The 14307-nt window shown below is 45.1% G+C and overlaps 3 protein-coding genes across 3 annotated transcripts; 2 read left to right on the top strand and 1 right to left on the bottom strand.

The window, feature by feature from the left end:
• Positions 1-1559: 1559 nt before the first annotated feature.
• Positions 1560-4883, bottom strand: LOC109462866 (carboxylesterase 5A-like). The gene is made up of 5 exons (XM_019759503.1): positions 4545-4883; positions 3812-4210; positions 3231-3418; positions 2455-2895; positions 1560-2061 (listed from the first exon to the last, which is right to left on the bottom strand). Exons 1-5 carry the CDS (start codon positions 4881-4883, stop codon positions 1626-1628), a joined length of 1803 nt encoding a protein of 600 aa, XP_019615062.1. The 3' UTR covers positions 1560-1625.
• Positions 4884-5696: 813 nt separating this feature from the next.
• Positions 5697-9053, top strand: LOC109462678 (acetylcholinesterase-like). Its single transcript, XM_019759239.1, has 6 exons — positions 5697-5875; positions 7129-7215; positions 7348-7537; positions 8207-8257; positions 8385-8531; positions 8967-9053. The coding sequence occupies exons 1-6, from the start codon at positions 5697-5699 to the stop codon at positions 9051-9053; spliced, it is 741 nt and encodes a 246-aa protein (XP_019614798.1).
• Positions 9054-9452: 399 nt separating this feature from the next.
• Positions 9453-13672, top strand: LOC109462873 (acetylcholinesterase-like). The gene is made up of 7 exons (XM_019759511.1): positions 9453-9568; positions 10190-10338; positions 10959-11172; positions 11438-11605; positions 12001-12170; positions 12588-12713; positions 13278-13672. The coding sequence occupies exons 1-7, from the start codon at positions 9470-9472 to the stop codon at positions 13600-13602; spliced, it is 1251 nt and encodes a 416-aa protein (XP_019615070.1). The 5' UTR covers positions 9453-9469; the 3' UTR covers positions 13603-13672.
• The last annotated feature ends 635 nt before the right edge of the window (positions 13673-14307 follow it).

Below are 14307 nucleotides of genomic sequence, written 5' to 3'. Positions count from 1 at the left end.
GGACCATTTGACGGCTAGTCAACCGCATTGTATAGTGTGCATATTTAGTATCATCTTTTTAAGAATAGGATGATATGGTCCTCTTTTCTGTTAATTTGTTCGTCTGCGTTTTTTTCTTGATTCATTCAAAATATGACATGCACCCAGGAAAAACTTTAGCTTGGGCCAAAGTGTGTTTGAATGAGGTTGGGTATGATGTAGTTAACACTTTTTGGGGACGTCGACGTTAAACGTACATTCATGAAATGTCATTTGCAGTTGCGCTTGTCTGTCTGTAAGTCAACAGGAATTCAAGAACGGCTGGATGGATTGGTTTTATACTTGGTGCGTTGGTGGCCTGGAATCCATCCGTAAACGCTGTGTCTTCGCTCCGTTTCTCCACTCTGCCTTCACAGAACAGAGCGGAGACACAGCGTTCACGGATGGATTTCAGGCTAGTGGTAGGGTGTGATTGGAAATGATGAGATTTTGCCCCCCCCCCCCCAGTACTACTAGCTTCCCTTGGTACTGCAGTGGAAATTCCAGTTTTGATATCTCGCTATCTGGACATGCTACCTTATTTTTATCTTTTCCAAATCGTTTGCAGTTTAATTTTGAGAATCGTCTTTGTAACCGTTTGCACTTTTGACGGTTGTTTCCTAATATCGAATATCGTATAACGGTAGGCAACTTTCAAGTTTTTTTGAAAGAAAAATGAAGGGAGCTGCGCTTGTTACCGCTGACGAGTGTTCTTCTTACCAAAACCCTCTTAACCTGACCCAGAAAGGACTTTTTCTTAGAATCACAATTTGAAAGGATGTCCAAATTGCATGTGATTTTCGCAGCCAAGTGATTTAATGGCCCACTCGACACACTTTCACACCTTTTGACTACCTTCACGCCAGTGTTCTAACAATACACGCGCCTATTAGAACAGAATAGAACCATCGTAGAGTGGAATTCGTTATCAAGAAGTGGAGTAGCGACATCCTCACTTGATAGCTTTAAACAATGGTTGCAGCAGGATGTGCAGATGTGACGGTTGTTCAGAAACGTGCCTGCGAAGCTGGTGTTACGCCGAAGGGCCGATACAAATTTCATGAAAGTATAATACAACAGATAAGTAATATAGAAAGATATTATATTCCTCTAAAATCATTCTATTCACCTATGAGCATGATCTACCGCCATGTTTATGTTAAACTTTATTTTATTTGCACACGCACATTAGAAATGGAATACAGAATGTAATGAAATGCATTGAATAAAACAGAATATAACCTAAACAGAATGAATGTGCTGGAGATGTAATAAAACCCTCAAGACTTGTTCGAGTTCCCTCCCCCATCCCCAATTAAGAACTTGAAATTCTAATGCCCTCTTTTTATTTTTCACAAACGTTAATATGAACGTAATCACAATAGATGACTTTGTATGGCAAAAGAGACATCTGGCGGCCGATGTCATATTCGCACTTATCTAAATTAAAACTTGATGACATGTGCGGTGAAGAATGATAAGGTGTACAGTATATAACTAACAAAGGACGATAGCAGTTTGACTCACTTCTTCTTTTAGTAATAACTTGCTCGGATTGAAAATTAATATTTCGTACATTGTGTCACACAACAGACTTACGATTTTGATTATGACATTGCATTATGGTCCATTGTTTTCTTAATACGTTTGTTTACCTTCCTGAGACCGTGTTGGTAAACAAATGCTAAGATGATCAGCAGCAACAGCAGAGAAATCGCGATTCCCAACACGGTGTACATCACAGCCTGCGTGCTTCGGAGCACTTCGGCAAAGTTCGTGCCCGACTGACCATCTTCGGTTCCTTTCGGAGATGACGTAGTACGAAGAGGAGCCAATGGCGTCGTTTGTTCCACCACCACTTCCGGTGTGACGCCTGCTGCGTTGATGGACGGAATGACTCTGTTCCAGAAGAACATTTGTGACGACAGCAGGTCGGTCTGGACGTTTCCTGACGTCATGTTGACGCCAAGCTCCAAATATGGTCGGTTGGTGGAGTTGTAGCGGGGCCACTCAACCGGTACCGGATCTGGGTAGTTCGGGTCTCTATGAAAACAAGAGGATGAAGATGTGACAACAACGTGTAGGTAGGTCATAGATAGAAGTAAAATGTATGTACAACGTAGGAAAAAGTAGGAAAAGCCCCTCCGTTCTGTTAAATGAGGATTGGGCAAAAGCAAAATGCTTACAGAAGTCTCAAGAACAATGATAAACAAACAGGTAATTAGAAAGAAACACAGGAACAGCAATTCATAGAAAATACAAAATGGATGGCTAAAATAACAAAATATAGACGATATGGTGTGAATCAATCATAAACTCTACCTGTACAAGAGATAAACATGTCGAAAATATTACACTTTGTGCAAGTGAAGTGTATAATCCCCGTAAAAGTACAGCTCAGAATATGATGAAGAACAGACATCTGGAAACACGTACCCAGATCGAACGAAGTTTGCGAAGTACGTCATCATATTCGTGCTCAGTTCCATTTCGTCATCAGTGACGTCACGAGTCAGGCCGAAGAGGAAGAACTTCTCCTCTCCATGAGCACAGCCAATGAAATCGTCCCTAGCGGAGTAGGACGGGCGATGCGTGAAGTAGAAGTAGTACGTGTTGTGTCCAAGCTTGGCATAAATGTCTGCCGTGAGGACGGTGGAGGCCACGAAGCGCCACTCTCCGTAGAAATCCACGTACCGAGCTGGGAGGTTAGGATTAACGTTATTGTCGACATCGTAACAGTATGCGTACTTGGTGGCCTCGACGACGTTTTCTAAATTGTCCGGAAATGTTGTGGAGAGTTTAGACCGAGCCGTGGTGACGAAGGCATCCACCGACGTGACGGCACGGTAGACTGCAGTTCCGGATACGGATCCCTCGCTGTTTTATTTATTTTCATTTATTTATTTCGCACAAAAAAAAAGATACAATGTGAAGTAAGTAAGTAAAAACACTGTGCAGGAGACGAAGAAGCCTTAAAGGCTTGTACAAGCCCTTCTCCTTAAACACAACAAAACAATCACAATTAAACTGATTATCTGAAATACTTAAATGAAAATCAAGGCAAATGAAGAGAAAATATCAACAAATAGTAAATAAATAAGTAACCATTATACAATTAAAAACAAAATTATAGCAAAATAAACTAATAAAGAAGCTAATATAAGTAACACGAATAAATCAAACCAAGAAGTATAGCAGCTACAGTGACATACCTATTGACGTTGCCCACGAGGTAGTCGCGGTTCTTCAGTGCTCCGGAGCGGAGTAAGTTCTCCGGAGTGTCTGTGAGGAAGGTGCCGTCCACCACGGGCAGCCACGTGTAGATGGAGTCCGACGCCGGCGGGGTTTGTAAGGCGTACGTTAGGAGATCCTCGGCGTTGACACTGCGCAGGCATTCTACCTGTAATAATATAATAACAATAAATGGTTTATTGGTCAAACATTACCCGTGCAATTGCAGCCTTTAATACTGCTGAATTTTTTTTATATATTCCAAATTTCATGACCAAACATGGCGACGGCATACTCAAGTTATATCATCTTATTTTATGCCGCCACCAACGCAGAGTACAAATACAGGACAGAACAATACTCATTTTCACTTGAGTTAAGTGAGGAAAGTCGAGTAAAGTGCCTTTCCCAAGGGCACAAGATCGGTGGCATGTCAGGACTCGAACCCGGGACCTCTTGGTTCCGAGTCGAGCTGCGCCACACGACCCCACACACTGCTGAATTGATGCAGGGTTTACAATCACATACATAATACACATGATACATATAACATATTATTAACCTCTTGAAGCTTGTCATCCGCCGTGCAGTTCAAGAGGTTGACGAGATGCGTCGAGGTTTCCGAAGGGCGTTTGGTGAGGATTCCCGGCGTAAGAGCCACGGCGCTGCATGAGATGGCCCGCAGGTACAGACCGTTGTTCAGCGGGGACAACTGCTGGAATCCCACCGACTCTCCGCCCGCGGACCGCCCGTAGATTGTGATGGCGTGCGGGTTGCCTCCGAACGCTGCGATGTTTTCTTTCGTCCACACGATCGCGGCCCGCTGGTCCATGAGACCGAAGTTCCCCCGAGCGGCTTCGTCACCCGTGCTGAAGAACCCGAAAACGTTTGTGCGGTAGTTGATGGCGACGACTATGACGTTACCGGTGGCAGCGAAGGCTGTAGGGTCTGCGGTAGTGGCCTTGATTTGATTTGATTTTATTAGTTTGCACATAAACAAAACAGACAATACGTAGTACAAAACAAGGATAAAACAGGTGCAGGAGGAGGGGAGAAGCATGGAATGCTTATACAAGGCCCTCCTCCTCTAAACTATACAAAATTAAATATAATCAATAAATGGAAATAATACAATAGAAAATGGAAATAATGCAATAAGGATAATCAAATAATGTACGGTATAAATTAATGACAATTAAGTAAGGTAATGTAAGTTATAAATACAGTGCAATAATGATTATGATTATAATAATTGGTATGAGTTAAAATAAGAGAAAAACACTAAATGAAACTGCCTTGTGTTGGAACCCTCCCCCGTGGATGTACACCATGACGGGGAGAATGTCGTCCGGAGTTTTCCGGGGGACGTAGACGTTCGCGTGGAGGCAGTCCTCGTCCCAGACGGAATGCCGCGCGTCCGGACAATCCGGTCCGGTTGCCGTGGCATTCCGGATTCCGTCCCACGTCGGGTGGGGTACCACAGGGTTACGGAGCCGCAAGGCACCAACGGGGGGCGTGGCGTAGGGTACACCGAGGTATGTCTCCACATCCACTCCGTTATGAGAGTTTACAAACCCACGAATAAGCCCCGAGGTCGTCACCTTCACGACATCAGCACGACAACTGCCGACCATCACCGACAGAAGGCCGAAAAGAAGAAAAGCTTGAAAGATTCTCGCCATAGTTAAAAACACTAGCAGTACATGTACGTCAACTATGCACACACTGCGTCTGTGTATTTTCCGAAGGTCAACATTCGGTCTTTGCCTGTAAACACACGACGTCATCGTTTCCCTTTGCCTACTAAACAGTACCTGGACGTTTTCGTCCTTAAGGCTGTTTCAGACGGAAAAGACATATGTCGAGATATCAAACAAAATAGGGGACCATTTCAAACAACATGTTGACGTATATCTAACTGGCCTAAGAAAACAAAAATAGTATACCCAGGGTTAGTGGTTACAAAGAGACAATGTATGTTTATGGGGTTTTGTTTCTGGTTGTAGCGACCCCATACACCCAAAGTTAAGCACTGGACAGGTGTTCTGTAGTCTTTTTGTCTAGAACTGGGCAGAACAAGTTGAAAAGTATATGGACTCGTCCATAGTTCAAAGGGTATGCTTGCTTTACGTACATACATACACACTGTATACATTGCCCTTTGATCAAACTTACCTCAAACAAAGACGCTGACAGAACACTTTTCCGTCGACATGCTGTATGCTAACGCTAAAACCCATATCTAAGGATCAAGCTATTATAAGCCTGACCTTTGATTATACCGTGTACATAGTGATCTGTAAACACAATTGGAACCGTACCATTTTGTGGTTGCACAGTTAAGTCTTTTGAGACTGACTGATTGACAGACACAGAGAGAATAATATACAAGTACACAAGGGCCTTTGCTTCAATAGATATCTAACACAGGGAACTGCAGACAAGAAATGGCGGGACTGGTCACCGTTTTCGTGACGATATTCCTCCTGTTTCCTGCTCTCCTTGAAGGTGTGCAGGTACAGACTACCTCCGGGACCGTCAGCGGTCTCACCACGACCTACCAGGGGACGGGCGTGTCGGTGTTTCGGGGGATCCCTTACGCTGCCCCGCCTGTTGGCCCGCTGAGGTTCGTTGTATATACAATTTTCTATCTCTATGGTTATACTAGTAACTTTTATTATATCATCATGTTAGGCAACACACTGGGAACAGACGTGGATTAGATCGAGTTTCATCCATTATACTGTATAAGTTTGTCATGTACAACCTTTGGCGGATTGTTCATGCGGATTTGTTGTTATCTTTTTTTTCTAGATTTGTAGTAGTCTAGTTCCGCTGTGATGTGCCTTTCCATAAGATTATTTTGTTCCTATCAAGGTTTCGGGGTGGGACGGTGTACGGGACGCGACGCCATTTTAGCTTAGCACTCAGCGTTTGAGAAAGAGCATGGGAGTTAAACACACACCAATACCAGTGGACTAGCCCCCTGCTGTAGTGATTGCACAGTTGTGCACAATCGTGGGGTCGTGTGGCGTAGCGGCAGAGTGCGCGACTCGGAACTAAGAGTCCCGGGTTCGAGTCCTGACATGCCATCGATCTTGTGCCCTTGGGAAAGGCACTTTACACGGCTTTCCTCACTTAGCTCAGGTGTAAATGAGTATTGTCCTGTAATGTATTTGTCCCCTGTGTTGGTGGCGGCATTAATATAAGTTGAAGAAACTTGAGTGTGTCGTCACCACGTCTGGTGATTTCATGTTGGAATAAATAAAAAAACATAAAAAAAATTGTGTGGCCCAGGGCTACAAAACGGAGATGGCCATGGGCGCCACCATATGCGGCCACGCTAACGATTGCGGGAGGGCTTTAACTAAACTTTCAACCATCTAGGTTTCCACTGTGAATTAGCGGACAGAGACATGCTGCCTTTTCATAACTGGAAGACAGAAGAAAGATGTCCAGACTATGCATGATGTACAAAATGACTAATAAACTGGTGGATGTCCCAACTACTAAGTACCTAATACCAGCCCAGAAGAGAACAAGAAATAGCCATGCCTTCAAGTACCAGAGTTATCAACCAAGGATTGAGGTGTTCAAGAATTCATTCTTTCCTAGAACTATTGCAGAGTGGAACTCACTGTCACCAAGTACAGTAGGGGCATTGTCAACAGATAGCTTTAAACAAAGTCTAGAGCTAGAAGTTCAAGGGTTAGGTGTAACAAGTCGATCGGTGTAATATAGCCAGCTGCCGCCGCGCCGCGTGCCTGCGAAGCTGGTGTGTTACGCCGAAAGGCGGTTATACCGGCTATACAGATGTATACAGATAACATTTTCTTCCTATCGGCAATTTATTTTCGCTGTCCCATTTTCCTCACCCAGGTTCCGTGACCCCGAGCCGCACCCCGGGTGGGACGGTGTACGGGACGCGACGCAGACCCCGCCCGAGTGCCCGCAGAAGGGCGACGCGTGTTGCTTGGGTCGCGCATCGACCCTCTCTGGCCAATGGATACTGCCTGGCCAATTTGATACTGTATTTTTGCCACCCTAAGATCTGCTTGGAGATCACTTAACCTAACTTTCAACCCTTTCTCCACTAAGGTTTCGGGACCCCCAGCCGCACCCCGGGTGGGACGGTGTACGGGACGCTACGCGCACCCCGCCCGAGTGCCCGCAGAAAGGCGACGCGTGCTGCGAGGACTGCCTGTACCTGAACGTGTACGCACCACAGGGTCAGCACCAGGAGGGAGGGCTGGCCGTCATGGTCTACATCCACGGCGGCGGCTTCCAAGTACGTAAGCAAAATCAACCAGGCACTGGCCGTTGCTAAAATGCTTGTGTTTTCGACCAATAGGTTTGCGTTGCGCTATAAGCATTTAGGCAGGCATAAGTATGCATAGTTTTTTTTCTCAAAACGAGTGAGTGAACTGCAAAAGTTTACATGCCTAACTCACTGGAGGGTGGTGTGTTGTTTGTGCTTAGCAGTCTCATATTATGCCCTTCTGGTCCGCCTATGCCCTGAGTTAAGCTACGATGACAACTGCAAAATAGTCGTTCGCTTTATGTTATGTATATTCACTTTGTAGTATTATTGTTATGAAAGCCATACTCTTCAGCCCCGTGAACAGCCAGGCAGGGCCCCGGCTTGGAAATGTGACCCTAGCTATACGTGTATGTATCCCTAGCAGAAGTTACCGTTACCGTTCACATCTTACCTTTGCCAGTCGAAAAGCTCTGGCTATCCAGACCCGACGCCGCTGGCCGTGACGGGGAACGTGATTTTTGTAGCCATCAACTACTGTTCAACTATCTACTAACTATCTACTACCGTTACTTACTATCTACTAACTATCTACTACAGTTACTTACTATCTACTAACTATCTACTACAGATACTTACTATCTACTAACTATCTACTGACTATCAACTACAGTTACTTGCTGTTCACATCTTTCCCAGTCGAAGAGTTCTGGCTATCCAGACCCGACGCCCCTGGCCGTGACGGGGAACGTGATAGTTGTGGCCATCAACTACTGTTCAACTTACTATCTACTATCTACTAACTAACTATCAACTACAGTTACTTACTATCTACTGACTATCAACTACAGTTACTTGCTGTTCACATATTTTCCAGTCGAAGAGTTCTGGCTACCCTGACCCGACGCCCCTGGCCGTGACGGGAAACGTGATAGTTGTGGCTATCAACTACCGTCTGAACGTGTTCGGTTTCCTCAGCACGGGGGACCAGGCCGCACCCGGGAACTACGGGCTGATGGACCAGGTAATATAACTACCTACGTACCTAGTCCCTTGACTTTTTCCTGGTCGTTTCGTTGGTACTAAGTCTTTGGGAGACAAGGTAGAAGTGGGGATGGGCAGCTGTCTCCAAACCTGTCTCTTGAAGCGGTCACCATAACTACTCTTTTCTTTTCTATGCCCCCCCCCTTAGCTTACTTTCTGCCTTCGTCCTTGGTACTGTCAAAGACATTGGGATACTGTAATAGGAAGACTACATGCTGTACAAAAAAAATCAAAATTCAGGTAATATATAAGTAGATCTAAATTTTGAAAAAAAAAAGGATTATTTGAAAATGTCACATTCTACTTCATTCGTGCTGCCTGTATTCTTTATAGAAACTAGACCGCTATTGACATTAGCAACTAATTGAATGGTCATATATTATTTGCATTTTGTTTTATTTTGTTTTGTCTAAAGCGCTTTGCCATGGCGTGGGTCAAGGACAACATCCGGGCATTTGGTGGAAATCCGGACCTGGTGACCATATATGGCAGGTACAGATAAGGTTTCTCCAATTTGAGAGTGAAAGAAATTGAGAAAACATTTTACCCTGATATGTATGTCCAGTACTGCTTTGGGCCCTTGTCGTCTTGCCAGACGATCTACAGCTTCAGTCGCTCTCTGGGTGGTCTGCCTGGGCAGCGCCTCTCGTCTCGTGGCTGGTACAGCCGATTCTGGCCCGGCAGGCTCTGCCGCAGAACAGGCAGCAGTACTCCCGTGTGGTGCTCTTCTCTACAAGTCCCTTTCGTCTGCTCCTAGCGTCTGCCTTCCTGCTCTCTCTAGCAGCTTTGAACAATTATGTCCAGTACTGTAGTATGTAATATTTTCGCATACTTCGTGAGTCTATTCCAGATGAATATTATATAAACAGGCGATCATTTGCCACAAACCACAGATCGGCCGCTGGCCAGGCTGTAGGGATGCACGTTCTCTCCCCCATCAATAATGGACTCTTCCGCCGGGCCATCAGTGGCAGTGAGGGACCCACATCGATGGGCACCTTGACCGTCAAGCCACAGGTATGACGTAACTGACTTAAGGTACTGTACTTAAGCTGCTTCTAACATTTTAGACTTTGAAATCAGGTCAATACATTCATTTGCCACGGCAGCCTACCAACAGCAACAACAAGAAACAAGGTACTATAGGCTCCACCCCTGTGGCGTAGACAAAAAAACTGACAACTCTATCGATACATAGAGCTTTAGACTTGTTGTTATGTTACGGTAGCCTCCTTCGCAGTCTTGTTGGGCGTCGGCGTTATTTTTTCTCTGAGCGACGCGAGTAATATGCGGCCGCGAGGGACGATTTGATGGAGGCGAGGAGTTTTTGCCACGGAGAGAAGGTTTCGCGCTCAAAAATAACGCCGACGCCCAACAAGACTGCGAAGGAGACTAATGTTGCGGCAACTCCTTTTTAAAATAGCTCCTTGGCTTTGGTTGTAATTTATGACTGTGAGCGTACAGGTAATAAATCCTAGCCTAATGGAAAATGCTGTGACCGTAGATATGACGGGCAATAGAAACTGGGAATTGTTTTGTTCGCTTTGTGATTTTTTTTTACCTCCATGGCTTTACCAATAGAATAGAATAGCATTCACATGTCGATATGCATGCACATGCACGAGTTTCTCACTACAGGACACCGCCAAGGCTTTAGGCGCAGCTGTGGGCTGCGACACCAGCGACACAACCGCCATGGTAGAGTGCATGCGCAGTAAGGATGTGAACGAGCTCTACTCTGCTTCAAGATCCAGGGACGTTTCGGCCCCGCCGGATTCTCTTTACAAGTAGGTATTCCAAACCCGTAGTGCGTAATGCTATTATAGTATAGACATTAGATTTAGAGGATGCCATGCTGCGTTTACAATTCGTCATGCCATACCATACAAGCTATAGCCCCACTTAAAAAACTTAGAAATGCATGTTAAAAACATAAAAATGCAAATATTTGCCGAACATATAGCCACCGTGTCATTGGTCAAACTGCTAATTGCCACGCTATCATTGGTTTATCTGCTAATATTGTGATGGACAGTCAGGATCTGCCTATAGACCAGATAGACACTTTTCGCAAAAAAAGCTGCATGTTAAATTAGTAGAAATGTTATCATTACGATGGTTGTGTTGCTCAAATTCGTTTCGCCAAACCTGGCAAGTATTCACGTGGACAGGCGAGACTTTGATCGACGTTGACCAACGCAGTGATTACCTTTTCAGCACCAAGGCCAGATGACGCCACGTTAGTATCTTACCCCCTTCTATGGACCTTTCCGGTCGAACACCATAAGCCCCGCCCCCTGTTCTATTTCCCCTGGTTTCCCGCGCTAATTTTGTCCAGGGTGTTCGAAATAGAACAGAGGGGTTCGACGTGTTCGATCAGGAAAGGTCCATTGTCCTCGTGTTTCAGGTTTGTACCGACCGTAGACAGCGTCTTCGCGCCCAAGACGCCCCGAGAGTTGCTCCAGGAAGGAAACTTCGAGCGGCGTGACTACATGTTGGGTATCGTCAGCAGCGAGGGGTCGGTGTTGGGCACCTCTACGCTGAACTCCATCCACACACATGCGGACTGCGAAGCCGCGGCCGCGGACAAACTGAGGATTTATGAGGAGAATGCAGCACAGGTGAACATGAGGGAAAGAGAGAGAAAGAGAAAGAGAGAGAAAGGGAGGGGGAAAGGGAGAAAGGGAGAGGGAGAAAGAGAGGGAGAAAGGGAGAGGGAGAAAGAGAGGGAGAAAGAGAGAGGGAGAGAGAGTGTGTGTGCGTGTACCTTACCAATTAACCATTTGTAAACTAATTTGACACTTGCTGCTACCCGATGTGTTGGTTAAAATTGCATATTAAGCGATTCATCATTATTTCTTTCATTTCAACTTTCCTCACTCCTAGGTGACCCAGGCCGTCGTTAGCGAGTACTGTTCGGACGGGCACGGGAACCACGGCACGTCTCACGCCGAGCGCGCTGCCAGGTTCTACGGAGACTGGCGCTTCGCCGTCCCGCCTATTCTGGACGCCGAGACCTACTCACGCCTCCACAGCGGAACCTACTTCTACTACGTGAGTAAAGCTGCGCTGTCGGTATTGAATAGGGGTGTATAGGTTGCATGAGCTATTTGATTGTTCTAGTAGTCACCGTCGCCCGCGTTGTTAGGGAAGCGAGTGTGGGAGCCCCGGCATACAAGTAGGATGGTACCCAGGCTATATAATAATAGTATTCACTCCCGCCATGTTGGTTGAGTTTGCAGATCAAAGATGGCGGCTGGTCCTTTATAGCATGCAAATGATAAATTAAAGAAAAAAATTCTCATAGTCTAGATATGCAGAGAGACGTCGAGGGTAAAGGGGATTCAATAGTTTGGAGAGTTTTTTTTTCATAAAAAGTCAACCGACCAAGATGGCGGGCAGTGAATGACGTCATAGTCACGTGAGTGCAAAATGCATATATTTCCCAGTTCGCCCCGCGGCCGTCGTTCTCCACCAGACCGTCCTACATCCAGGCGGCGCACGGGGACGAGAAGTACTTCCTGTTCGGGCCAGAGGTCAACGGAAAGACCGTGACGTCAGAGGAGCTGGAGATCAGTACCCGGATGATGGTCTACTTCTCGAATTTCATGAAGACTGGGTAAGTTTGCCAGGAATGAGGTTGGCGTTCTCTGCTATCCATTCTTTGTGTGTTTATGACAAGGAAGCGCCGAATTAAGAACATTTCATTTTTGAGGCATTCAATGCAATTTCAGGGCAGCAAAGCTGGATTTTCAAAGTCACTTTTCTGGTCATTCTTTTAATGCATTAATTTGAATCTGTGCCATAGCATACTGATATTTGTGAGGCAAAAAATGCAACAGAAGCGCTAATTAACAGAAAACGGTTGCTTGTTTTGCTCAGCATGTTTCTAGCTATTTATGGGTAAGTGTGAAATAATAACGAAGATGAGCTGAGACATAGCAGTAGATATGAATATGAGACAGTTTTCTTAATCCAGAATATTGCCGCCATACCGCATTGGATGTCTGTAAGTCAACTTTTTCACTTTCTCCAGAGACCCAAACCGTCCTGACACCCTGCCAGTGACCTGGCCAGCCTACGACGAACTCGGTCGTCAGTACCTGCAACTTGGCGGCATGTCAGCCAGCAGTGTTACATCCGACTTGTATCCTAGACAAAGGTAGTTTTTTTGTTTTATTTATTATTATGTTTACCGAAGGAAAACATATTATTTTTGCTACGTTTCCTCTTCTGCTCCAAACAGTGACCCCTGACCTGGTCAATGACCTGAAGAAGACCGACTCTCACCATGGTAACTGGTGTTGGCCTTATATTATTTGTTATGTTATATAATGTTGCAATTTTATATATATCAGGAGGGATTTATACTCCTGTCTGACCATATATATGAATGTGTTGGAGTAAGAATTAACGGAGCAGAAATATGCGAAGGTAAACATTATGCATTTGCTTTGCAAATGTTACCTTTCTAGTTCCAACATTTATTTCAAGTCATGCCTAAGTTTTTCTAACTTAGTTTATGCCACCACCAACGCAGATAAACGCATGAACAGACATACTTATTTTCACCTGAGTAAAGTGAGGAAATTCGTGTAAAGTGCCGTTGTCAAGAGCACAAGATCGGCGGCATGGCAGGATTCGAACTCGAGACCTCTTGTTCCGAGCCAAACGCTCTGTCGTTCCGCGACCCCGCATGTCTAGTGTGTTCTTTTTCTTTTCAAAGGTTCTTCTGGAGCCAAGTCATCCCGGCGCTGACTACACACGGATCCCACAGCCACAGGGCGGCTGCCACGGAGAAACCTGCAGCCGAACCGCCGACTAACGACAGCCACGGTACTGAAGTGTCCTCTGGCGGAGTTGATGAGTTACTGCAGCAGATCCAGGCGACCCAGTACGCGTTGGTGGGCGTTGTCGTCGCCTTGGTCGTCGTCGTGTCCGCGCTCGTATGCCTGGTTGGCAGACGTCTCAGCAACTCGAAGAAGCTAGTGACAAAGAGCGATAAGGAACCAATGTCTTACCACAATGGAAGCATTGACACCTCACTTTGAAATCCTACGTTTGAGAAGAAAATGACAAATTTGAAATTTATCATTTTGTCCATTATATAATAAAAAAGGGCGATATATGAAACTACCTGTGTCGGAGAGAAATTGTAAATATTGCTCCTCAAATGCAGTGGAAGACGAAATTCATTTCATCTCTAACTGTCCATTTTATGACGACATTAGAAAACAATTATTTACCTCCGTGTCCAAAATGCTCCCTTACTTCCCCACCATTCCCTACCACAAAAAAATTACTACTAAAATTTAAAAAATCCACAAATTATAGAAGAAGTGGGTAAATTCGTCTTCCATTGCCTAAAAAGAAGAAGTCAAACCCAGTAAAACTATAGCACCATGAATGTTGTAGAATATAGTATAATGTTAGACATAGATGTAGTCTCACATACCACTGTATTTTCTTTCTTATGTTGTTTGTAACTGCAATTAGCCCTCGGGCATGTATTTGCAATAAACTTTCTATAACACGTACTGAGCACGTACGCCACAGTATTGAATATGCACGATAACCACTGATCCGTCTGGTACCAGGTAAAAACAACATTAATTGAGTGAAGAAATCTCAATGATTTCCTTGGAATCTCTTTTAAGAAGCGAGGCTGACAGGGAGGTTTTGAATATATACAAGTTGCATCGCTCCGGAATTGAATTGAGGTATTATTGTCTGGCTTCACACGACAGTGTTTGTTT

Source organism: Branchiostoma belcheri, unplaced genomic scaffold (assembly GCF_001625305.1).
Source record: "Branchiostoma belcheri isolate BF01 breed outbred unplaced genomic scaffold, Haploidv18h27 scaffold12, whole genome shotgun sequence".
In the NCBI taxonomy this organism is placed as follows: domain Eukaryota; kingdom Metazoa; phylum Chordata; class Leptocardii; order Amphioxiformes; family Branchiostomatidae; genus Branchiostoma; species Branchiostoma belcheri.
This window is presented reverse-complemented; position numbering and strand designations above follow the sequence as displayed.

Excerpts from the sequence above, each read along its gene's own strand:
- LOC109462866 (XM_019759503.1), bottom strand. The coding sequence starts at position 4,883 with ATGGTCGGCAGTTGTCGTGCTGATGTCGTGAAGGTGACGACCTCGGGG. Across the intron at positions 4,211-4,544 it reads GGGGAGGGTTCCAACACAAG|GCCACTACCGCAGACCCTAC; the intron begins GCAGTTTCATTT and ends AATCAAATCAAG. Across the intron at positions 2,896-3,230 it reads CTCGTGGGCAACGTCAATAG|CGAGGGATCCGTATCCGGAA; the intron begins GTATGTCACTGT and ends TAAATAAAACAG.
- LOC109462678 (XM_019759239.1), top strand. The coding sequence starts at position 5,697 with ATGGCGGGACTGGTCACCGTTTTCGTGACGATATTCCTCCTGTTTCCT. Across the intron at positions 5,876-7,128 it reads CCGCCTGTTGGCCCGCTGAG|GTTCCGTGACCCCGAGCCGC; the intron begins GTTCGTTGTATA and ends TTCCTCACCCAG. Across the intron at positions 7,216-7,347 it reads TGCCCGCAGAAGGGCGACGC|GTTTCGGGACCCCCAGCCGC; the intron begins GTGTTGCTTGGG and ends TTCTCCACTAAG.
- LOC109462873 (XM_019759511.1), top strand. The coding sequence starts at position 9,470 with ATGCACGTTCTCTCCCCCATCAATAATGGACTCTTCCGCCGGGCCATC. Across the intron at positions 10,339-10,958 it reads CCGCCGGATTCTCTTTACAA|GTTTGTACCGACCGTAGACA; the intron begins GTAGGTATTCCA and ends CTCGTGTTTCAG. Across the intron at positions 11,173-11,437 it reads ATGAGGAGAATGCAGCACAG|GTGACCCAGGCCGTCGTTAG; the intron begins GTGAACATGAGG and ends CCTCACTCCTAG.